General features: G+C 39.2%; 1 protein-coding gene across 2 annotated transcripts; it reads right to left on the bottom strand.

The window, feature by feature from the left end:
• LOC117296766 lies at positions 1-4,018 on the bottom strand. Of its 2 annotated transcripts, none has more exons than XM_033779810.1 (2): positions 1,903-4,018; positions 1-776 (listed from the first exon to the last, which is right to left on the bottom strand). In XM_033779810.1, the coding sequence occupies exons 1-2, from the start codon at positions 3,932-3,934 to the stop codon at positions 742-744; spliced, it is 2,067 nt and encodes a 688-aa protein (XP_033635701.1). In that variant the 5' UTR covers positions 3,935-4,018; the 3' UTR covers positions 1-741. The 2 variants fall into 2 exon arrangements, with proteins under 2 accessions (XP_033635701.1, XP_033635702.1); XM_033779811.1 differs by having other exon boundaries at positions 1-773.
• Positions 4,019-25,649: the final 21,631 nt, after the last annotated feature.

Genomic DNA, 25,649 nt, shown 5'->3' with positions numbered 1-25,649 from the left:
ATGCATATATTATGTGGAGATACACCAAGTGAGAAGACTGGTCTTTGACAATTACCAAAGGTGTCCGGTATCTTTAAGGATAGCTAGGCCTGTATGGTGGTGACTTGTGCTTTCATTAAAAAGCATCGTACTTTTTTTTTATCGAGAAAGCTGTTATTTCCTTGAAAAATTGCCCTGACACAGCGGCACATAGGCCTAATTAGTTTCATAGCTTGTGAATATTGATGACCTTTAATTTGTTTATATGGTTTGTTTTATTCGTGACAGTTCCTCAAAAGAGCATGACCCTTTCAAGGACATACGCCGGTTGCATTACTTTATTTTCAAACCGCAGCGACGGGTTTGTACTGTAGCACTGCCAAATTCCTGTATTGAGATGAGACTATACGTTATTTATAAACGCCGTTTATGCTTATGTTCCCTTTTGGAGGGTTATTTCAAAAAGGGAAAGAAAGCCCGAAATCCATATAATTAAAACGCCGTTCTGCAAACCTCCCCCATTGGAGGATTACTTCAAAAAGCAATGCAACGTATAGTCTCCTACTCAAGACAGAAATTGGCAGTGTTACAGTACAAAACCCCTCACTGCGGTATAGACAAAAATACGCTTCAGGGCCATTCAGTCATTCGCGTTTCCTTGTAGGGTACGTTCCAGATATTCTCAATTTCCCAGCTATTCCCCCTCCGAATCTTGGATGAAAGACCTAAGGGACCCCGCCTCTTTTGGGAACCTCCTCGGCTTCACCTTGGTCCTTGGGGAAACGACACCATTTCTACTGGAATGAAAACAACAAAAAGATCGCAGTCAAAGACCCAAAAGTGGGTTCCGTTTTTGTTGGTTTGGACACAGTTTACTTTTAGGCCTCGGAATTAAAGGATTCCATTGCTTGCTTGAGTTCACTATTAAAGGAACGTTACAGAATTGATAAGATAAAACTCGTCAAAGATCACAGTAATGATGATGACAGTAGAAAACATCCCTTTAAATATTTCTGTCTGAAAATGTCATATTTGATGAGAATAAATCAAACTAATTTCCCGTTTGGAGTTCATCAATCAGTGAGCGTTTTCTTTTTTAAATATTAATCGATGTCATGCAAAAATATGTGTAATGGGTTTTCACTAATTTCTCGTGACCCAGATGGCCAGATGGTCGATCGATCTCAAACTTCTACAGGATCGTCAGTTAATGCATATAGTGGATTACATTAAGTGCTTACACTGCCAGCAACTGTTTCGTTAGCCCAAAAACAGAAACGATTGCTCCCAAAATGGTCCCAAACGCTGGAGTGGCCGTTTCCAAGGAGTTATTTGATCGCAGGTCAAAATTTAATAATAATTATAATGAACCATTTTTGTAGAGCGCATAACTGTTTAATTTTCATATAATTTTCGTACACTGCAAAAACTGGTGTGTTAAATAAACACAATGGGTGTTGTCACGTATACCAACAAAATAGTCAAAATGTGCACCATAAGGTGTTAAAATAACACCCATTTCTGCAAAAGCAATTACATCGGTGTTATGTTAACACCATATGCTGTTAATTTTAATTCTCTCTTCGGTTATGTGACAAAAGCCACGGTGTCAGTTTTAGCACCCCAGTTTTTGTAGTGGCAAGAGCCTCAATTTTTGATTAGCCAAGGAGAATTATAGGCCCTTTTCGAAACCACGGCTTTGGCTTTTGATTCGGTTTCAGGCTCAGTTCTCTCATCTGAAGCCCTGAGTGCGTACGCAAAGCACGCGCAATTTTCAAAACACCCGCGGGGCCAAGCTAGCCTGAGCCGAATCCAAAGCCGAAGCCGTGGTTTCGACAGGGGCCAGAGGTGACATGACACAGGGATGAGACTCTTCTTAATGAGATGGAGGGCGTGAACCCAGAAGTTACGTTACTTTCTTACCATAGGTTGGATTGACATCGCATTCTTCATACGTAGCTCCTTCGTCACTACTCGGTATCTTAGCCTCGTCTGGTTCCAGCACGTCGTAGACTGGTGCTTCTTGACTCGGTGTCTTTACCACATCCTCGCCTCCTCCATGGGTAGGTCCTTCGTTGTCTATTGTTGCTCTACTATCCGTCACGTCTGGTTCCAGAACGTCGTAGACTAGTGCTTTTTGACTCAGTGTTTTTACCACAACCTGGCTTCCTCCACAACAAGTAGGTCCTACGTTGTCTGTTGCACTATCTGTCTCGTCTGATTTCAGCACTTCGTAGACTTGTGCAGTCTGTATCTGTGTCTTTACCCCAACCTCATCTCCTCCGCAGGTAGCTTCATCATTCAAACTCGTTTTATCCGTCTCTTTTAATCGCAGTAATTCATAGACGTGTGCAGTCTGACTTGGTGTATTCAAAACAACTTGACTCCCGTCACTCGTAGGTCCTACGTTGTCTGCTGCTCTATCCATCTCGTCTGGTTTCAGCACTTCATAGACTTGTGCAGTCTTTCTCGGTGTACTTACCACAACCTCGCTCCCTACACTCGCAGGTCCTTGGTTGTCTGCTGCTCTATCCATCTCGTCTGGTTTCAGCACTTCATAGACTTGTGCAGTCTTTCTCGGTGTATTTACCACAACCTCGCTCCCTACACTCGTAGGTCCTACGTTGTCTGCTGCTCTATCCATCTCGTCTGGTTTCAGCACTTCATAGACTTGTGCAGTCTTTCTCGGTGTATTTACCACAACCTCGCTCCCTACACTCGCAGGTCCTTGGTTGTCTGTTGCTCTATCCATCTCGTCTGGTTGCAGCACTTCATAGACTTGTGCAGTCTGTGTCGGTGTCTTCATCGAAAGTTGGTTGTCATTATCAGTGACTGCCTGTTGGATCACCTCATATGGCAGGGAGGGGGCACCAGGTGGTCCAGCATTTCCACCCGCCAGAAGTTCGACATCGACCGACGTATGATGAGACGCTCGGACGGTCTGCTCGTAATCAGGCAAGGTGTAGATGCCAACGTCTTCAAAGACGTTTTGATGGCGTCTTTCTGATGAAGCAGTTGTCGTATTAGTGGCCGCCGTCCCTTCCATTTTTGTTTGCTTAATCTTGCTGCCTTTTGTGCGAGCAAAGCACGCTATAATAAGCAGGAGAACGATGACTATTACAGTAGCGGCTACTGCCATGATGATGACCATGACGAGGGAGAAACCAGTGGGGCTTTGACCCCCATAAGCCGGCGGGGCAAATGGCGACGACGCGCTTGTTAATTCAATCGAGCAGCTACTTTTTAAACATGGAAACTCGTCACTAAACAAACGACAAGTAAATATTGCATTATCGTAGCGCTCCGTTACATTATAAAGTAGAACGACTTGATTCCCAATGACCACCGTGTTATTGGAAAGTCTAACTTCGGTCGAGTTGGTCCCAGACACGATCCAATCTAACGACACCATTGGCCCAGTTATCTCGGCGGTACACGAGAGAGTACAGGCGTTGTCGGCATCTTCAGAGGAGCATGTCTTTATCGAGCAAATCGGATACAAAAATGCTTTATTGGGAAGACCGTGGACGATTGCAGATGTGTTCTGAGAAGTCTGTCGGTCGCCATTCCTATCGAGGGCAAAGCAAGAAAATGTTGCGTTGTCTTCAAATGTACTGTTTTTGACAACGAGTGACAACGATGCAACATTGCTATCACCTATGCCATATTGCAGTTGTCCACGGCTGTCAGTTGTTTGTTCGGTACATTCCTCTAACTCTGTCTTACAGGCAGTCACGTTAATTCTTCCATAAGCACCCTCGCCACGGTTCCAACCCACCTCGGCGAGAGACTGTGTTCCAGTACTTGTTCCAAATCTGACATGACAAGATAGACGTAACTCTTTACCGAGACAGACCTCCACCACGCTGCTCGTGGCCATTAGCCTGTACGATGAGTCAATGAGCGGTACATTCGTCATGAGCAACACACAGCTTATGTACATTAGGCTGCCCATTGTTACAAGACACAACTTTTCAACTTTTGATGAAACTTTAAATTTGAATGCACTAATATAAATGCTGGCGTCCACAGCACAAACCCCGTTGCCTTGTGACACAGACCACGCTTTCATTCCATAAATGCGCCTGTCACATTTTCCCATAAGGCTAGTTTCATTTTGTGAGGGATACCGAACGTGACATGATGCACGCATCGAAGTAATGATAATACTGACCCAGACTTTTAGGAACAAGGAACTAGGTGTAGAAAAAAATAAACTTGCAAAACATTACACCACTCGATTTATTTGTTTTTGCTGGGTTTATTTTGCACACTGTTTAGTCTGCATGTTATTATTATATTTGTGGTCACAGACAGTTGTATTTACAAAAACATCATAACAGACATGCCGAATAGTAGTTTTAAAGTTGCTCTGAGCAGCTTCGCTCCATAACAAACCACTCTTGGTAAGGGGAACAAGAAGACAACATCTTTAGATGACAATTTAACTCAAGGAAGCTGAAGTTTAAGGTGGACAAGTATATTTCTCTTAACATTTTTATATTTGATGTCGTTTTTTGTAAAAAAAAAAAAAATGATGGCATCCGTAGCATAAACCACGTTCTGCCTTTATGACACAAACCACGCTTTCAATCCATAATATTATGCGCCTGGCATAGTGTCATTTTGTAAGGGATTCTGAACGTGACATGATGCACGCATCGAAGTAATGATAAGACAGGGAACTAGGTACAAGGAACTACATGTACAAAATAAACTTGCAAAACCCACATCACTTGATTTATGTTTCCGATTTTGCTGGGTTTATTTTGCACACTGTTTAGCCTAGTTATTGTATATTTGTGGCCAGACAGTTTTATTAACAAGAACATCATAACAGACATGCCGAATCAATACAAAATTGTAATAGTTTAAAGTTGCTTTGAGCAGCTTCGCCCCAGAAAAAAAACCCACTCTTGGTAAGGGGAACAAGAAGACGACAGTTTTGAAGGTGAAAAAGTTCTCTGAACATTTTTATATTTGATGTACAGTTTGTAAACTTATTATTTGTTTAGTCTTTAGACTTGGTGTTTAGTTTTAATAAAGCCGATTGGAGGGGGGGGGGGGGGTGGGTGGCAATTACATGAAACTATCTAGATCGGTGAATAGAGGGAAACGTGCACCAGGCAAGGAGTTCCATAGAGATGTAGTACACATGGGAAAACAGCTGTTTGTGAGGCTTTTTGTTCTGCATCTAGGCAAACCAAAAGTATGTTCCAGAGAGAAAAACAAGCTGAAAGCCTGGTTCCAAGCTCAAACATAGGCCCTTTTCGAAACCATGGCTTCGGCCTTGGATTCAGCTTTAGTGTCCGTCCTCTCGTACGAAGCCCTGAGCGCGTACGCAAAGCACGCGCAGTTTGTCAAAACACCCGAATCCAAAGCCGAAGTCGTGGTTTTGAAAAGGGCCCTATAGATGAGAGGAACCAGCCCCCGATTTCACGGAACTCATCGCAAGTAGCGACGCATCGTAGGGTTTGCGATGCGTCGCAGACCAAAGAAGTCGCAGCTGCGACGAGTTCCACAATCCATTTCACCAACACGTCGTAAGCGCGACGAGTCGCAACCATAGAGCTATGGTCGCAACTCAAACAATTTTCACTCTTAATAAAAACTACCCTTTGGACGAGGATGAACTGCTAAAGTTCCTTCGGCTGTTTTATGTTGTGTACAACTTGGTCATGAAACAGTCGTGTATTATAGTTCATTCAAGATGGCAGACACTCAACCGTTTCGGACTAGTGTTTAATAGGTATTTTTTTTTGTTTTTTGGTTTATAATTATTTATTTGTTTAGTTGTTTTAGTTTGTGTGTGTTCGTTTGTTATGCGTGTGTTTGTTTTCTTTTCTTTTACCCATCCCTTTTTTTTTTTGGGGGGGGGGGGTAAGTTTCCATTTGTTGTCTAAGTGCTGCAAGTTACCTAGCCTTTATTCAAGGCGCACGCGGCGGCGGCATTCGATTCTTTATTTTTTTTCTCGTATCGATTTGTATTTCTATATTTTTATGCCAGTGTAAAGTCTAATAAAACTAAACTAAACTAAAACTAGTGTCTTCCCGATTGGTTCACGGAAGTTACGTGTGGTAATTGTTATGTCCTTTCATGCATTTTGTACGTAAACAAATGAAACATAGCATTCTTACGACGACCCAATGGGTCGTCGTACTTACGACGTGTTCTTCCTCGTTGTCAAGGAACTTGCGACGTATCCAACGCATCGTAACTTTGATGAAATGGATTCCATACGCATCGCAACTTACGACGTGTAACCGGTCGCAACCACTGACCTGTATAATAGAGATCAGTGGTCGCAACTTGCACTTGCGACGCGTCGCAAGCTTCGTGAAATCGGGGGCAGGTCGGGCACATTGGTGGCACCTAAACATCTGCATAAAAGACAGAGGAAAAGGACAAACACAAATATGAATGGATGGACATGTATCATCTCCCAGGGCGAGATCATGACAGTAGGAAACAAGGACACAAACCTCCCATTACTTCATCCCTGTTCTTTTTTCTTTGTTTTTGAGAATAGGTTGTGCCACACTCGAGGCTCGAAAAATGTTTACAGGAAGTAGGGCGTCTTAATGAGAGACCTGCCCCCGATTTCACGAAACTCATCGCAAGTAGCGACGCATCGTAGGATTTGCGATGCGTCGCAGACCAAAGACACGTCGCAGCTGCGACGAGTTCCACAATCCATTTCACCAAACACGTCGTAAGCGCGACGAGTCGCAACTCAAACCATTTTCACTCTTAATAAAAACTACCCTTTGGACGAGGATGAACTGCTAAAGTTCTTCCGCTGTTTTATGCTGTGTAGAACTTGGTCATGAAACAGTCGTGTATTATAGTTCATTCAAGATGGCAGATACTCAACCGTTTCGGACTAGTGTTTAATAGGTATTTTTTGTATATTTTTATAATTACTTATTTGTTTAGTTGTTTTAGTTGGTGTGTTCGTTTGTTATGCGTGTGTTTGTTTTCTTTTCTTTTACCCGTCCCTTTTTTTTTTTTTTTTTGGGGGGGGGAGGGTAAGTTTCCATTTGTTGTTGTCTAAGTGCTGCAAGTTACCTAGCCTTTATTCAAGGCGCACGCGGCGGCGGCATTCGATTCTTTATTTTTGTTTTCGTATCGATTTGTATTTCTATATTTTGTTGCCAGTGTAAGTCACATAAAACTAAACTAAACTAAAACTAGTGTCTTCCCGATTGGTTCACGGAAGTTACGTGTGGTAATTGTTATGTCCTTTCATGCATTTTGTACGTAAACAAATGAAACATAGCATTCTTACGACGACCCTATGGGTCGTCGTAACTTACGACGTGTTCTTCCCCGTTGTCAAGGAACTTGCGACGTATCCAACGCATCGTAACTTTGATGAAATGGATTCCATACGCATCGCAACTTACGACGTGTAACAGGTCGCAACTTGCACTTGCGACGCGTCGCAAGCTTCGTGAAATCGGGGGCTGGCTAGACCTATTATGGGTTTGAGGCATTCTAATAGTGAGGTATCGAAATGTATATTTGGCTTGCCGTAACACAATGTGTGTACTTGCCGGGTTAATTGTTTTTTTTTTCTTTAGAGAAATGTCTTGCTTTATATTTTACTACCCACGGAGTAGATTTTCGGTATTCGGGAGACTTTTCTGTTCTACAAAGAACTGTCCTGCTGCTTGGGTATTTTACAATGTTGTTGTGTCAACATCCGATCCAGTGGAAACACACAGGAAAGACTGACGCATGTTTTCATTTGGGATAGGTTGCCAATTGCAGACAGTTTCCGAGATCTACATGATCTATGATCCTGTTAAATATATATTCCATTTTGTTTCCTTGTTCGGTTAACGACCCACTCTGTGAAATGTTTAGCTCAGTTACTGGTCGTCAAATTTGCGAGAAAATAGGAAGAGAAAACGCCCTTTTCGCACAAGTTGTGTGCTTTCAGATGCCTTGAATTCATTCGAGACCTCAGCTGATGAGGTCTCGAATTCAATTAAAATGTTTTAGTGAGAAATAACTTCTTTCTTAAAAACTACGTTACTTCAGAGGGAGCGGTCTCAAAATGTTTTATACTTTCAATATCTCCCCACTGTTCGTTACCAAAGTAAGTTTTTATGCTAACAATTATTTTGAGTAATTAACAGTAGTGTCCAGTGCCTTTAAACAAAGGAACATGAGATTAACAGTTATTCAGAGAATAAAATGGTTCAGTAACTGTGGTGGAGAATTGTCCTCCATTAAATACTCAATTAAATACATTGAGTCTCAATGATTTGATTGAATGTTTAGTAGAATGTGCACAAACTAACCCTGGGGTCGATTTCACAAAGAGTTAGGACCAGTCCTAACTTAGGACTAGTCCTAGGAGATATACAAATTGCATGTATAGTCCTAAGTTAGGACGAGTAACTGGTCCTAACTCGAGATAAGACTAGTCTTGCTAAGCACAGACTAAATCTAATAGGGGTCTATGTACTTTTTGTTGGACAAACAACACAATGTCCACAGATTTACACTAAACTTACACAGTTTCGAAATAATGATAGTAAAAGTTTCCCTGAAATTTTTATTTGCTGAGGTGCTGTAGTTTTTGAGAAATGAGTAAAACAACGTCTCGAAAAAATAATTCGTCTCACTGATCATGAGACGAAAATTATTGAAGCATGTAAAAACGTATTTTCATGACATTGTTTAACTGATTCCTCAAAAACTACAGCACCTCAGCATCTAATATTTTAAGGTAAGCTCTCTATTATCATTATTATCAAACGGTGTAGGTTTAATGTAAATCTGTGGACATTGTGTTTTGTGTTACAAAAAGTAACCAAATCCTTTAACAAAAACTGGTTACCCCCAAAAATTTCCATTAAGTTTACATTGTTGAAACTGGTGCCCCACTCATCCTTTGCTTAGCAAGCCAAGTTTGCTAAGCAGTATTTTCGGCTCAATTTTATGAAATTGGGCCATAGATATAGATGAGGGTCCATTTCTGGTGGGGAAAATTGTCAAAGCTTCATAACTCAAATCTTACCTGCAAGAAGCCACTAACTTTCACCAACTTCACAATGGGAGACTTTGAGACGCTAGGTGGCAGCAGACTTACCAGGTAAATTTCCATTGTTTACGTAGTTCTGAGCGTGCGCACATGACCGAAAACATTGGATTTTACCTGAAGTCTGCTGCCACCAAGCGTCCCAAAAGTCTCCTATTGCCGGTGGCGGACATTTTTGGGGTGTATATTGAGCGGGGAGCCGTAAATACTTTGTTTTCTATTTTTCATTCGTGTATTTTCTTTTTAATTAACTTTACATTATTTTATATTCTATTTTTAGTTTATGCTTTTAAGCAGAAAACTTTGCTTGTAAGCGTATTTCACAGGATAGCAATAATATTAGGCTTCCAGACTGTGCGTTCACCATGGATTTATTTGCATTGATAAAGCGCTGGAAGTAGTAATAGTATGCCTTTTTTTGAGCTTACGTTAACAGTGCTAGTTTAATGGAAACTCGCACAAATCAGCACAACATTGGCACTGGACACTGTTGGTAATTACTCAAATAACTGTTAGCATTAACAATCACTATATGTAACTGTAACGGGTCCATTATGAGTGAAACTAAATGAAAGAGACAAAAACTACTTGTTTGGAACTCTTTGGTTGCTCAGTCCAAGTAATGGTTTTAAGTACATGGGTCATTAATGCATTGCATTATTAGTTTTCATTATAGAGGGCGGTATATAAGATCAGCGGTGTACTCCCAATATCACGACAAGTTGCAAACAAACTCATTCGTCCAATGTTATCATGCTTAGTGTTTCTGTCAACCAATCACATAGTCGCGCGTCTGACACACCCGTGGTCGTTTTTGTTGAACGTACACTTTCTCTATCTTATATCACAACAAGTTACAAACAAACAAATTAATTCACAAGCCCATGCGCGCTTCTCAAACACCTGTGTGTAACTATCAACCAATCACAAGCCTTTGTTGCGCATATCAAACACACGTGTGTAACTATCAACCAATCACAAGCCTTAGTCGCGCGTCTAAAACACCTGTTGTCATTCCGCAATACATGCATGTTCTCCATCTTATCATAAAAAGTTGCAAATAAACAAATTCATTCGTCTGAAACACCTGCGTTTTGTATATATTGCACCCCTTACATACAAAATGATCAGAGGCGCAGAACACTTGTTAAAAAGCACAGAGTGGAAGAAAAAGACGAAGAAAAAAGACTGGTCACCAGGCCAGTGCCCAAACAAAAGTATGGGGATACGTAATTATGTCCACCATCTAAAAGTGTTGAAATGTCAACACAATTAATTAATCAAATAATATACGGCAACTCAAAAAGTCATTAAATCTTTATTTTGGTTTTCTTGGAGCAGACGATTATTTTCTTGCGGCATGTAAAATTGTAGAAATGACGTCACGTGAACACCTTCGTGGCGCCTGCGCCTTAGGCCTGTTAATGGTACAAAATGGCGTCGTCATGTTTTTGTCGAAGAGGTAAGAACATTTTTTTAAACACAATTTTATTCATCATTACTAGAGTAAATATCACACGGAGATATAAAGTTAGTCGTTTGTTATTCAAGCTACAATATAACCATGTTTTTGCTGCCAAGTTGGCCATGCAAACCAAAAAATTGCCATTTGTAAAACGGTCCGTGAGATCTGAGAGTGGCCTAAATTTATTTAGACAATAGCGGCGACAGCCATGTTCTGAACTCGACAAAACTGAGGTTTGAATCATGTGGGTTACACAACTTAAATGGAAACTCGGTGGAAAATGTTTGTTAATTTATTATTTTGCTCAAGTTTTATGAGAATCAGTGTGGTGGGGTTGGGGCGAGGGGATGGCGTGGAGTGTATTTTGGCAGTTTGGATGTGGGAGGGGTTTACATCTCAAACATGTCAAAAGGTTTCTACACTGGTACTTACTGGGCAATATGTGTGTTGGTGCATGGAGGTAGAACTACCTGCATGGTTGGTGTGATACGGTATTTCTGACAAATTATATTATTTGCAGACAACTTGTACTTGTAATGTATCCTAACATTACATAATGATGTTTTATAGTGCTGTAACTACTCAGTGGGCGTTTCAGCCCCGCCCCTCACCCCGCCCGCCCTGTCGAATCTGCGCACCTTTTTTGTGTGGCGAATAGGGGTTCTAACCTGACTAACTTTAAAACATTTTTTGGCACTTTCTTTGCTGAATTGTACCAGGTTTGTCTCCATGTGTTTCAACCTTTTCACTTTATAATAAAGTTCAAAACCATTTAGTCTGCTTGTAATTGTCTTCTAATATGTGTCTTTATTTTGATTTGAGCTATTGATACTCTCATCCCATACTTAATTCTGTGACTTGCTCTTGCTCTTGACTGCATGAAAATCTTCTTTGATTTTTTTTTTAAGGACTAATTTTTTTGGTTTTGTTTGTTTTGTTTGTTTTGGAGTTTTACTGCGCCTTGAACACCCAGCAGGGTGGATACGTGCGCTTTACAAGTCTTAACATTATTTATAATTATTAACTTGCCAACATTGACTGAAACTGTCCCCTCTTAAAACAATTGTTGTCCTGAACTAAAATGCAACAAATGCACAATATTTCAATACATTGAAACTTTGTCAAAGTTTGTCATCTATGGTGGTTTTTTTTGTATTGCTGCACTGTTAAATTACTTTTTCTAATAAGTACCTGTTTTTATTATTTTGATTGCAGTGAGCCAAATGAGCCATTGGAAGAGAACCTCTTCACTACTCATTGATGTCACATTAGCCTGGACAATGATTGTACAGAAATCCAGGGCAGTGATCACTTTCAGCATCAGACGAACACCCTTGAGCCTATGGTGTCATTTCAGACCTCTTCAGCCTAATCAATCTTAATGGGTGAGTTAATGATGTTTAATTCCTTCCACATTAAATACGTTTGGGATCTAGAATTGCAGATCTAGAATTGATGTGCAGTCCCGGCCATATCTCGTTGGGCCCCTGCAACAAGGACCCGTGCCCCCTTTCAATGTTGGCTCTTGCGCAGTCTGCGCTCCCATCAACATTGATCGAGGGGTTGGAATAATGAAAGTGACAATGCAAATGGGTGGCCTAAGCATTTTGGCTGGGATTGTAGAAAAGTGACAAATTAGTTGAGGGTTCTCCATTCATTGGTTTCAAAAAGGATTTTCAAGGAAAACATGTCCATTAATTCTTTGATTGTACAAGTTCTTGTGTTCAGTAGGATTGTTTGTATAAAACCCAAACATGTTACTGCATTCCAGAATATGAACTAAAGGTGCAAGCCTTTATTGGTCACTGACAACCTGGAAACTGTAAACTTCTTAAACAATTTTTAGAGAATGGTTTGAAGATGTTTAGAATTACAATCAAATTCGAACCAAAAACTTTACTGTCCATCCCTGCACTGTCTCTTAACCATTTTCATGTAATTGACATACTTTGTGTATTAAATTAATGTAGGCTCCCATGCAAGTGTTTTGCTCATATCATACAGTGATAATTACAAAAATCAGCCTACAAGTTACTGATTTTTAAACAACTTTTTAGTCCTCCTTTGAAAGAGAGATCAAAATGTGTTCCATTTTATGTCAATTAACATGATTATTATTGCAGCCATCTTGCTACCATAATGGGTGAGTTTGATTTAGCATTAACGAGTATACATTGTCCAGTATAGTGAAAAAACAATAGTAAAAATATTGAAATTTTACTTGCAGTTCAATCAAAAGCAGTGTCTTTTTCAGAAAAAACATGGTGACAGCACAACCCTCTAGAATATTATTGATAGGAAGAGTAATGTGTCTATGACTGGTTTCGAGAGCGTCTGAATAAATTCTTTGAGCCTGCTGCTAAGTAACATAAGTCAATTACTTTACAGAACCATACAAAGCTGAAATTCAATATACATGGAATAATTGTTTGATCCATGTCCAGGCAGATCATTTGAAGTTGTGCAAGACAAAACAAGATAAATCCTTGGTGTTTTTATCTCCAATATTCAACTATGTGAACATTAATGCCTATTGTTGTGTTTCCAGTCCTGATGAGCCCACTGGGTAATCAAGTGATCTATTTGAAGTGAGTTGTTGACTTTGTTTCAACGGAATTGAGGATGGATTGAACATTTTGAGTTTACAATACGCACTAAAGTACTAAACTTTAATCTGTCGTCGTGTCAGTAACGGTCCACATTTAAAAGCCATGCGACTTCTTTACATGAAGCCTTAATTATTATATTGAAAGGTTTGCGGTGACACCATGTAATGACTATCTCTAATGAGTTGGGGTGGTTCTAAAAAGAACCATTGGTTTCAACTCAATTAATTTATGCCTAATTTTGCTTTATGCATCCAGTCCTGAGCCGACTGAGAATCCAGTGAGCTTTTTTAAGTGTAGTGTTGATTTTGTTTCAATGGAATTGAGGATGGATTTAACATTTTGAGTTTACAATGTACATGTTCCATGTACACAATAAACGTCGCCTCTCAGAATGTCAGTAACAGTTCACACAGCCATGCGATTTGTTTACATAGGAAGAAGTGACAATAAGACGAATCACATTATTGGTAACAACTTGGTGGAAAATTACAGGGCTCAATTTTGGGGGAGACCCGGAAGACCACAAAATGTTTACTACACCAGAATGTTTTTTACAAGACCATGATCAAAACAAGAGAAAGCTTCACAAGCCAGTTTAACATGCATTACTGCGGTTTACGGTTTTATTTGTCTCTATGTTGGTATTTTAATACCCATAAGTATTCAGGGCTGGATTTGGGGGGTGGGGGATCCACAAGACTGCAGGGATGTAGCTTTTAAACAATTTACTGGACCCCTAATTAAATCCTCCTACAGTACAAAGTCTTCTTACATTTAAGCGTTGAAGGCAGTGGACACTGTTGGTAATTACTCAAAATAATTATTAGCATAAAAACTGACTTGGAAACGAGTAATTGGGAGCTGTGAATGGTATAAAACATTGGGAGAAACGGCTCGCTCTGAAGGAACATAGTTTTTGAGAAAGAGTAATTTTCCTTGAATTTGATTTCGAGACTTCACATTTAGAATTTGAGGTCTGGAAATCAAGCATCTGAAAGCACCCAACTTCGTGAGACAAGGGTACTTTTTCTTTAATTGTTATCTCGTAACTTCGATGACCGATTGAGCTAAAATTTTCACAGGGTTGTTATTTTATGTATATGTTGAGATACCATACAACAAATGAGAAGACTGGTCTTTGACAATTACCGATAGTGTCCAGTGTCTTTAAAAAAACATTTATCTTATAGAGGTATTATTATCCCCCCCCAAAAAAAAAAAGTCCTGCCAGACATGTTCTGTCTTGAGTTTACTGGCCCAATGCGAAAATCACTGGTAATTTGACTTAAAGGGATGCTGCAGTGAATTCAAATAAAACGGTTAATGTTGCTGTCATTTATTTCTGATATTTGTATTGAACATCAATAAAATGTGTTTTGTTTATTCCCGACATATCTGACTTGCGTAATTAGCGAATAAGTCATGCCCCCCCCTTTTGTGGATTGTTACCGCCCCCCTACCATCGACATCATGTCGAGAATTCGAACATATCGTCGGCACAAAGAGTCTGGTCCCTAACTACACGCGCCTAGGTACCAGGCCACACAGTGCACACGTCTTTTTATGCACACAGCCAGGGGGCCCGGGTAGGTTCCCCTAATCTCTTGAAAAACATTTTTAAAACACTTAAGAAAATATTTCAGGTATAAAAAGTCATGTTTAATCGTTTAAATGAATAAAAAAAAACTGCAGCCACCCTTTAAATGTCACTTCATTACTTATATATGGCATATAGTGTAGCATTGAATGGTATTTTGAAGTCAAGATTTTAAACATTTTGTTCTAGACATTACATAGTGAGATATTTTTTATTACTATTTGTCTAAAAATATACAACACTGCTGGACTAGTCTGGTCCCCGACACTAAAACAACTGGCAGCTGGCCCGAAGTCCCCAAATTGGCTAGTATCATTCAAACCGGTCAACAATCGACTTGAAAAGCATTCATTCAGAGAAGAGCATTTTGTTGCATCTGACAATTCAATGTTGCTTGTAGTTTTATTTCAGCAATTAAAACAAGTTAATATGAAAGCAAACAAAGAATCACTCTTCTTGGTTTTTGTTGTTAGAATGTACATTTTAAAAGAAAAATCATATCTATTTGAGATTTTTTTTTCGTTTTTGTAGATTCTGGATGTAATCATACACATCAATTTTTGTACACAGTTTCAAGTGATGAAATGTTATAAATGTTTAATTACACTAATTAGCACAACGATAATTAAACAAATTTACAGCTTTGTGTTTTCCTGACCAAACACATTTTGAACTGCAATTTTTTGCAATGAAATACATAGCGCTGCCGTGTTGCAAAAATGATTACTCTGCATTCTGAGTATTTAAAAGAGATACTTTTTATACCCTGGATATGAAATTAAGTTTTCACGAACAGACACTTTCGTATATAAATACATTGGTTTATGCATTGGTTTATACACCAGAAGAAATCGATTTGAACAGTTTTCAATCTGAATGCTCTGCATTCAGCTCTCTAGTGCCCATCTTCTAGCCATGTACAGAACTGTTGGCCAACTTGATCAGTGTTTTGTCTTTGCTCAATAATGTTTTCTTCATTATTTCACAAGTATTTCACGATGTCCTGTTTATCCTGTAACTTCAAAGTAAACCGCTCAGCTTCATTTACTTCAGGCACTACTTTGCCTTCTACCGTCACCGTTACTTATACTTCTTATTTCTAGATGTCATAGAATGGTGAGGCACTACTTTGCCTTCAACCGTCACCGTTACTCATACTTCTTATTTCTAGATGTCATAGAATGGTGAGGCACTACTTTGCCTTCAACCGTCACTGTACTCATACTTCTTATTTCTAGATGTCATAGAATGGTGAGGCACTACTTTGCCTTCAACCGTCACCACCAATCAGACTTCTTATTTCTAGATCTCATAGAATGGTGAAGCACTACTTTGCCTTCAACCGTCACCGTTACTCATACTTATTTCTAGATGTCATAGAATGGTGAGGCACTACTTTGCCTTCAATCGTCACCAACACTCATACTTATTTCTAGATGTCATAGAATGGTGAAGCACTACTTTGCCTTCAACCGTCACCAGTACTCATACTTCTTATTTCTAGATGTCATAGAATGGTGAGGCACTACTTTGCCTTCAACCGTCACCACCAATCAGACTTCTTATTTCTAGATCTCATAGAATGGTGAAGCACTACTTTGCCTTCAACCGTCACCGTTACTCATACTTATTTCTAGATGTCATAGAATGGTGAGGCACTACTTTGCCTTCAATCGTCACCAACACTCATACTTATTTCTAGATGTCATAGAATGGTGAGGCACTACTTTGCCTTCAACCGTCACCACCAATCAGACTTCTTATTTCTTGATCTCATAGAATGGTGAAGCGCTACTTTGCCTTCAACTGTCACTGTTACTCATACTTATTTCTAGATGTCATAGAATGATGAGGCACTACTTTGCCTTCAATCGTCACCACCACTCAGAGTTCTTATTTCTAGATCTCATAGAATGGTGAGGCACTTCTTTGCCTTCAACCGTCACCACCACCAATACTTCTTCCTTCTAGATCTCATAGAATGGTGGGGCACTTCTTTGCCTTCAACCGTCACCACCAATCAGACTTCTTATTTCTAGATCTCATAGAATGGTGAGGCACTACTTTGCCTTCAACCGTCACCACCACCAATACTTCTTATTTCTATATCTCATAGAAGGGTGAGGCGCTACTTTGCCTTCAACTGTCACCTTTACTTATACTTCTTATTTCTAGATCTCATAGAATGGTGAAGCACTACTTTGCCTTCAACCGTCACCGTTACTCATACTTATTTCTAGATGTCATAGAATGGTGAGGCACTACTTTGCCTTCAATCGTCACCAACACTCATACTTATTTCTAGATGTCATAGAATGGTGAGGCACTACTTTGCCTTCAACCGTCACCACCAATCAGACTTCTTATTTCTTGATCTCATAGAATGGTGAAGCGCTACTTTGCCTTCAACTGTCACCGTTACTCATACTTATTTCTAGATGTCATAGAATGATGAGGCACTACTTTGCCTTCAATCGTCACCACCACTCAGAGTTCTTATTTCTAGATCTCATAGAATGGTGAGGCACTTCTTTGCCTTCAACCGTCACCACCACCAATACTTCTTCCTTCTAGATCTCATAGAATGGTGGGGCACTTCTTTGCCTTCAACCGTCACCACCAATCAGACTTCTTATTTCTAGATCTCATAGAATGGTGAGGCACTACTTTGCCTTCAACCGTCACCACCACCAATACTTCTTATTTCTAGATCTCATAGAACATTGATGCATTGCTTGGCCCTTAACCTTAACCACCATCCTGTTCTTCTTCTACATCTCAAAGAGTTTAAGGCACTAATCTGCCTTCAACATTCACAATCATGTACTTCTTTCTTCTATATCCTGTAAAATGTTTTGTGCCTAACTCGGTACTACTTTGCCATGCCAACCTTCACCATCACTTGTACGTCTACCTTCTACAATAAAGATCTCATTGAATGTTGAGGCGCTACTTTGCCCCAACCTTCACCTCTGCATTTACACTCATAATAATGCCTTTCCTTAGATCATGACGATTAACGATTATGTCACACTTTGTCACATGTTTACTTTACACTAGAGATAACACCAGTACCACTTAGGACTTAAAGGTACATGTAGACTCCCTACAGTGTTTCAATTCTTACAGATGGACAAAATGAAATTTGCTCTGTAGCATAAAAATGTTTCAACATTCTCTTTAAACAAAAACAGAAGCTGTAGAATATTTTTACAAGGTAGCTTCTTCTCTAGGAAACTATTGTGAAACTATTGCCATGAAAATATTTGTGGATGCAATACACATTTTTAAATGTTTCAGGCTGCTCTTATTCTTAAATTTGATCTTGATAAATAAATAAAAAATAACAACTTCAAGTTCTTGCTTGCATCTTATTAGGAAGTTCTCAATAGCTTTGGGCAATTTCTATCAACCTAAGTTAACCATTGTAAGCTTCATGTGAAAAAATAATTTTGTTCCCCTTCATGATAAGGTTTTGGTCAAGCACTTATTCCATTTAGCACCCAGAGTAACTTCTTTTGTAAGATTAATTCAAAGTTAAGGTCAATCTAACTTTAGCTCTTTTTGAAATCGAGCCCAAATCAATTTAATCTGTTGTATTTAAAACAATTTCATCATGTAATTTATTCACCATCATTATTCCATATTAACACCTAAGCAGATCCTTGCCATTTAATTGGAGGATTGTATGTCGAGTGACAGAAATTAAATATTATACCATTGTACAGCATTCCCCAGGCATTTTTTTGTTCCATCCGATTTGTTCTATTGCACGCTCGTCCGCCCATATTGACTAATGTAACTACTCGATTGAATGTGCTTGAAAAATCATTCTGTAGAATAGGGCTTTTTATTATCCATTATAGTAGGCTTTTATCCTCCAATCAAATGACAAAGATCTACTTGGCTGTTATTTAAAACAAATAAAGTATGTTTTTCATTCATGCAATGGTAAAAATAAATTCATTTCTTGAAAGATGTATCGTTTCATTCAACTCGGCTCAGGAACTTTCCATCCTTCATGAAACATTTTTACCATTGCACTCATAAACATTTGTTATTTAATTACTAATTTTTACAATTTTTGATGATTATGGAAGAAAGAGGTTAGCTGGCTCAATCAAATGCTGTCTGAATTTGACGAACAAAGGGGCTGGGTTCGATTCCAACAAATAGATATTGGCTTTTCAATCAATCAATCAGAGGGAATTTATATAGCGCCAAAATCAACCAAAGTTGTTCAAAGGCGCTCATCAGATCAAGGGCATCAGGCCACTAGAAAATAGAGGGATGGGGTTTTCATGAACAGCATTTATGGCAATATTGTTTCTTTCAAGATTAATATTTCCTCTTCAACATTTTCTTGCACACCAGGTTGTGGAATGGCCTCCCTGCGCTGTGGTACTATGCCTCCTGCGAACCCGGGGTTGGCTGGGTCTAGAACCCTTAAATTGCTGACTCGACGGTGGGGTACGCACAGTGATTTGGTCAGACCATGATTTGATGTGTAGGTTCTCATGTTGTTAAAGGAATATAAAGATTAAAAAATCACTTTAGTTGTTAACTTGCTGGTATAACCATGTATAAAACGTTTTTGGAAGATCTGTTTGTTCTGAGACGAAGAAGTTACAATTTGAAGTGTGTACTCTCCTCGTCTTCATGAGAATGATGATGCATAATTAATTGGGCAGAAGGGTCCAAGCTGTTCTTGACCGGTTGTGAGTTGACTGCTAGCTGGATGTCTGCTCGCTGGTGTAGTGTATTTCGCGTGGGATGGTAGACAATAATCCACACACTGTGCAAAGGAGCTACCATACTGGAAAAACGTTTTATTAACTATACCTGGGAATGCAGGTCATGGTATGACCTTTGACATGAGCTGTATGCAAAGTAGACAGTACTTAATATTTATGAGCTGGGTGTAACCAAGTGGGCCAAAGCAAATATATCACAGCTGAGTGTCAGTTTTGTAGTGAGGTGTTGATGGAACTGGAAGGGTGGGCTGGAGTAGTGGTGACCTGATGTCATGTCATTGATAAAGAAACCGATGTCTTTCGAACTGTGTTGTGTGACTTGATTCCGATGGTATTTTTACACTCTTCGTATAGTTTGTGAAAAAATTTGATGATGGTTGATTTATCCAGCTGTCCTAGTTTGCTGTGTAATTGATCTTCCTTGATTCCCTACATATAATGTGGCTGGTATCCTCGATTTAATGCATATATATGAAGATTGGGTGGGGTGAAGATCGGCATTCTCGATGGTGTCCAGCTTTAACTCTTCCTTGATCAAATCTGCAAGATGGACCGAGATCCTCTGCAGGCAAAGAGATTTATTCAAAAGACATTGTCTCACCATCTGAAGGATGACGAGACACAAGTGAGGCTTATGTGCTCATCTTGAGGATTTTATTTGGGGTTGAGGCATGCTTCTTTGGTTGGTGTGTTGGTGGTGAGGAAGACCACGTCAACAGTTTACTAGAACGTTATAGATTGAGGTCCTTGAAGATGCTGACAAACTGGCTGGAGTTGGTGTTAGTTGGTGAAGAATCTTGGGAGGTGTCTGGCTGTGTCTGAGTTTTGTACATGGTTGTACCAGCAAACTCACTATAATTGTTGAAGTGAGACAAATATTTGCCTCAATCTTCCCAAGTCCACCAGTTATACTTTGGAGTACATACAGGCCCTGAAATTTCAAATTTATTATCCAGAAATGTGTACAAAAAAAACCAAAATAATTGAGCCTAATAAAAATACCTGTAAATACCTGTATACTGTATAACAAACGTTGCCTTGGATCGGACGAGTTGGTCTATAAAAAGAGTTTTTAACCGCTTTTTATAAAATGCATATGGTTGGAAAGATGTTTTAAAAGTAGAATACAATGAACCGCACAAGTTTGCCTCGAAATTGTGTGGTTTCCCTATAACTGTGCGAACTAACACGGTCGGCCATTTATGGGAGTCAAGAATAAATGGCCGACCGTGTTAGTCGATGAGGTAAAAGGAAAACCGTGCAATTTCGAGGCATGTTTGTGTGGATCATTGTATTCTACTTTTACAACATCTTTCTACCCATTTACATTTAAAAAAAAAAAAGATTACATGTACAAAACGCTTTTCGAAGACCAACTCGACTGATCCATGGAGGAAGAAGACTGATCCAAGGCAACGTGTTCCTTTAAATGCTTGTTTAATTTTGTTATTTGATGTTGTAAACGTTTTGTGGATTTTTATTAAGTCTATGAGTGCCAATGCCAAGGATGTAAGCTTAGATGCCACAATCAGGGGTTCCCTTTTTTTGTTACAAAGGCACAAAATGAACAACAGATTAATATTGAATAACTCTTTGCTGTTCTTGTTTGACAAACTCATGCACTTTACTTTTCATCTTTTACACAGCGACTGGTAGTTGATTTAAAATACATTGGGTAACTGCTACATCAGTTGTTTTCACAAAAACAAAAACAAAAACAAAAGTTTATTTATGCTTGGCTGTGCACTTTTGCATTTTTGTTAATGGCAGTGGACACTATTGGTAATTACTCAAAATAATAATTAGCATAAAAACTTACTTGGTAGCAAGTAATGGGGAGCTGCAGGTTGATAGAATAAAACATTGTGAGACACGGCTCCCTCTAAAGTGACGTAGTTTTTGAGAAAGAAGTAATTTTCCACGAATTTGATTTTGAGACCTCAGAATTAGATTTTGCGGTTTTGAAATTTCTGAAAGCACACAACTTTGTGAGACAAGGTTTTTTTTGCCTTTATAGTTATCTTGCAACTTCGATGACCAAAAATTGACTGGTCTTTGACAATTACCAATAGTGTCCAGTGTCTTTAACATAACTGATGGATGATTCAGACACTGATCTGCAGGAGTTTGAGCCAATTTTTATTTTGGGGGAGGGGTGGCTCAACCTGCTTATTTTTCATCCACAAGGTGTCAAATCAGATTGGCAGATATTGACAAAGAAACGTGGTTGGGGAACAGGGTTGGGGAACAGGGTTTGGATGGGGAGGGGGGTGAGGACAGGAAACAAGGTTTAATAGAGATGTGGAATGGGATGGGGAACGGGGGGAGGGAATGGGGTTGGGGAATGGGTTCGGGGAATGGGTTCGGGGAACAGGGTTGGATGGGGAGGGGGTGAAGACGGGGGTATGGGGGACAGGGAACGTGGTTGGGGATTTTTTTTTAGAACAAGGTCCTGTTAATAGGGTTGTGTACATTTGGTAATTGGAACCCACTATTTGTTTTTCTAGTTGTTGAAAAGTTTCCCGCAAGTAATCTCTGAAAATTTATTTGTAAAATGTGTCGGTATTGTTGAGATATTGCTGAAATTCTGGATTGGTTATGTCCACGCAGGAAGATTAATCTGCTATTGGAATACACTATAACTGCGTTACCGTAATTATTTCAAAACAATTCCATAACAGCAGTACTTTAAAAAATTGCATTCGTACCGTGTCATGAGTGGTTAAGAGCATCGAATTCAAGTTCTGGTGCTAAGTCACCAGAGTGTGGGTTCGAATCCTGGTCCTGACACTTGTAAGCCTTGAGCAGGATACTTTACTAGAATTGTTTCTCTTCACCCAGGGGTATATATGGGTACCTGCGAGGGTAGAGGTTGATATTGTGTATGACAAAGCCATGGGAGCGCCACAGCAGCTCGGGCATTAAAGGGATGTTATTGGCCCTATGACCAGCACACTTATGTAAGGCGCATTAGGATTATTGTGAAAATGCGCTATAAGAATTTGTTGTTATTATTATTAGGTTTTTATTAAGTTTGACCATCCTGTGTGTTGGTGTACTGTCTTAAGTGTTTTTAAACATATTACTTTGCTTCTTACTGGGAGCACCATGTTCAAGTTGGTGTCACAGCAGCTCAATTTGGATTCTTGTGCTGATTTCCTGCCTACATGCACCATACGTAAAAGCTGTCTTCAGACAGGGGATCACCTTAAGGGGATGCGACTTTTTATATCAGATATCAAAATATTATTATTATGATAGTTTTAAATGATGGTACAACATTGGTCACAATTTATTATGTAAATTAAAGATCATTGAATTTTAAATCGGAGCATTTCTCTAATTATTAGGTAAAATAACCTTTTTATAGATGATTGTGCTTGATGCCCAGCAATCATCCTGTTATTACTAACCAATTATACATCCCACAATTTCTTGTTAAATACCTGTGTTGATGAAATTATGCTCCTTCACTAAATGGAGCACTTGCTGATTAACTGGAGTGAATTTGCTCTTTAGAAACTAGTTTTGTACCATCTATGGGGTCTCTAAATATAAAAACATACCCCTTTAACTAAAAAATATGGTAATTAATAAAACCATACTCGGCTTATAATTGAGCCAAGTTGAAATAATCAACTTCTGCTATGCACGTTGATCTCTGTGTGACGTATACAATGGGGCCCAATTTCATGGCTCTGCTTACCGTAAGCATAGAACCGGCACTTATGATAGCAGGGAATCTGCGCTTTGGTCAAGCGTCTTTTCTCGGGTTTGCTTGTGCTTTCTCTACATTGTTAAGGCATTCTCTGCGTACAGCTAGCGCAGAAATTCTGCGCTTGCACGTAAGCGTAGAATGGTGATAGCAAGCACAGAATTCAGCAGAAAGCAGAGCCATGAAGTTGTGCCCTGTCTAATTATATGTGTTGATGTAATCTTGGGGACTCCCCCACACATATGGTGAAGTTGTTCATTTTGTGTTTATACACCAAACTATTATTGACTCTCAACTATAGACCAAACTGCTTTATTCACTTACAGTATATGTAGAAAGATGAAAAACTCTTACAAACTTTGGGAAACTACACCAAGCTAAAAATTCCATGCATTTGAAATGGACATTTTTACACAAAATGAACAGTCCCACTATGTGAAGGATTTTTGCAGACCTCATCAAACAGCTGTATGGATTGGTTTCATTGTAACTTTATTCCAAAGACTGAAGGTCGACTGAATAATTGCAACTACACTAATTTTATGGTTAGAAACTTTATGAAATACCGAAATGTCTTAATAGCGCATGTATTACAAACATTGTACTCAAGGCGTTTAGATATACCTTATTTCTGAAAGATGTTATGAATTCTGAGACCCAACTATGTAGCACCTTAAAAGGGTTTACAAGGTGCTCGGCGCATTCAGCAGCCTCTGCCAGGAACACCGGGGCGAACCCCATCTCTTAGCAATAAGTGAGTGCTACTGGGATCTTTTACATGCATTACACAACGCCAGGGACCAACGGCTATATAAACGTCCCATCCAAAGGACGAAGCAACAATGGTCAAGTGTCTTGCTTAAGGACACAAGTGTCACAACTCTCTTACCCACACACTACTGTTCAGAAACACCCGAGCTTGAGTTGGGTGATCTTATTTTGAAGAATCTGACTAAGTTGCTATGAAAAAATATACATAAAAGAGCCAAAAGTTTGTTGCACGCTTTTTTTACATTGAAGTATTATGAAGGCCCCCAAAAATTCAAACACAAAGAAAAACCCACAAACAAAAACTCCACAAACAAACAAACAGACTATAAAATAAAATAAAATAAAACTAAAGACATTCTCTTTCATACAAGCTGCATCTATAATTCTCCAGTTTTCATTGATATATGGGCTCAAAATCTCACTTATTCTTGAAGGCAAAATGATTATTTGTTTGACATATTTGACTCCTTTCTTTTATATGGTATTTTCCTTCAACTGTAATTGGTAGCTGTGTTCCTCATACATGCATATCTCTCCTAATCTATAATAAATATTTGTTACTATCCCTGCATGGTTGAACCTTTATATAATTGTTCAAACAAGACATATGTTTCATACCTGTTCCATACCTGTTTACATTTATACATTGAAAGTTTATCATTCAACAATGATAAAGTAAATGAACATTTATGTGATGCCTGTTTTGTTGTGTCAACACGCTACACAGTATCTCACTCTGAAGTGATTGTTAATTATTAATTGTCTGTCTTCTCATCACTATTGTCCTGCACTGTCTTCCAATTTTATGTTCATACATGAGGTCTAAGTTGTCTCTTCTCATCCCTGCCACCTTGTCTTTGTTTTGTCTTCCTGATCTTCAGATTTCTCCAAGACCCTTGTCTTCCACCACTGCATCTTATTCAGGACCTTATCTTTACCCTCTTCTCATCTTGTCCAGTTCTTCATCTTCCTCCTTAGTTCTCTTAAAACCTAGTTTTCCCTGCTTTTCATCTTTAATTAAGATATACCTGCCCCAACGACAAGCAGTGTATTCTGTGAGTCAATACTCAGGACAAGAAATGGCAATGACATACCCCCCCCTAGATAGTGGTATTTACTAAGATCCTTCCTCACACCAACTAAATTGTATGGGCTATCAAATTATATTAGTTTAAGACCAAGTGACCTCACCAGCAATTTTCCACATGTTTGAATTGTTTTTAACTCTCTTATATCAAGATGTGCACCTGTGCAAAACATAGAGCTGCTGCAGCAGGTTATTTGGTTTTGTTGCTAAGCAAAATTACTAGATTGTTGTCATCTAAACTGTTTTTTTCTAAAATGTTTTTCTCTAAGTTGTTCTGTACTTGCAACCTTCCCCAAACACATTGTCCCATACTGTGCCCTTCAACTAATGTATAGACGATGTGACCTATCTTTACATTCAAACCGCCCTCTGTTGACAAAACACTATATACGTCATGTTTCGCCGGGCAAGAAGACGCGTAGTCATGGTAAGAGTGCATACACTTTCTAGCTGGCTGCCAAAACACAAAGGTTTTGCCCGGCGGCGGTATGCGCGCGAATCTTGTTATGGTTTTTGAGTGACGTCAGAGGTCACATCGTCTATACAATTGAAAAGTAACGCCTCTTTTTCTTCATCCAGTCAGTTGTAGATACAGAGGAGACTGATCAGCTGTGAGGAG

Source organism: Asterias rubens, chromosome 11 (genome assembly GCF_902459465.1).
Source record: "Asterias rubens chromosome 11, eAstRub1.3, whole genome shotgun sequence".
In the NCBI taxonomy this organism is placed as follows: Eukaryota; Metazoa; Echinodermata; class Asteroidea; order Forcipulatida; family Asteriidae; genus Asterias; species Asterias rubens.
This window is presented reverse-complemented; position numbering and strand designations above follow the sequence as displayed.

Bases quoted from the DNA above. Each gene is read 5' to 3' on its own strand.
- LOC117296766 (XM_033779810.1), bottom strand. From the start codon at position 3,934: ATGGGCAGCCTAATGTACATAAGCTGTGTGTTGCTCATGACGAATGTA. The intron at 777-1,902 runs GTAAGAAAGTAA...TTTTCATTCCAG, and splicing joins CGATGTCAATCCAACCTATG to TAGAAATGGTGTCGTTTCCC.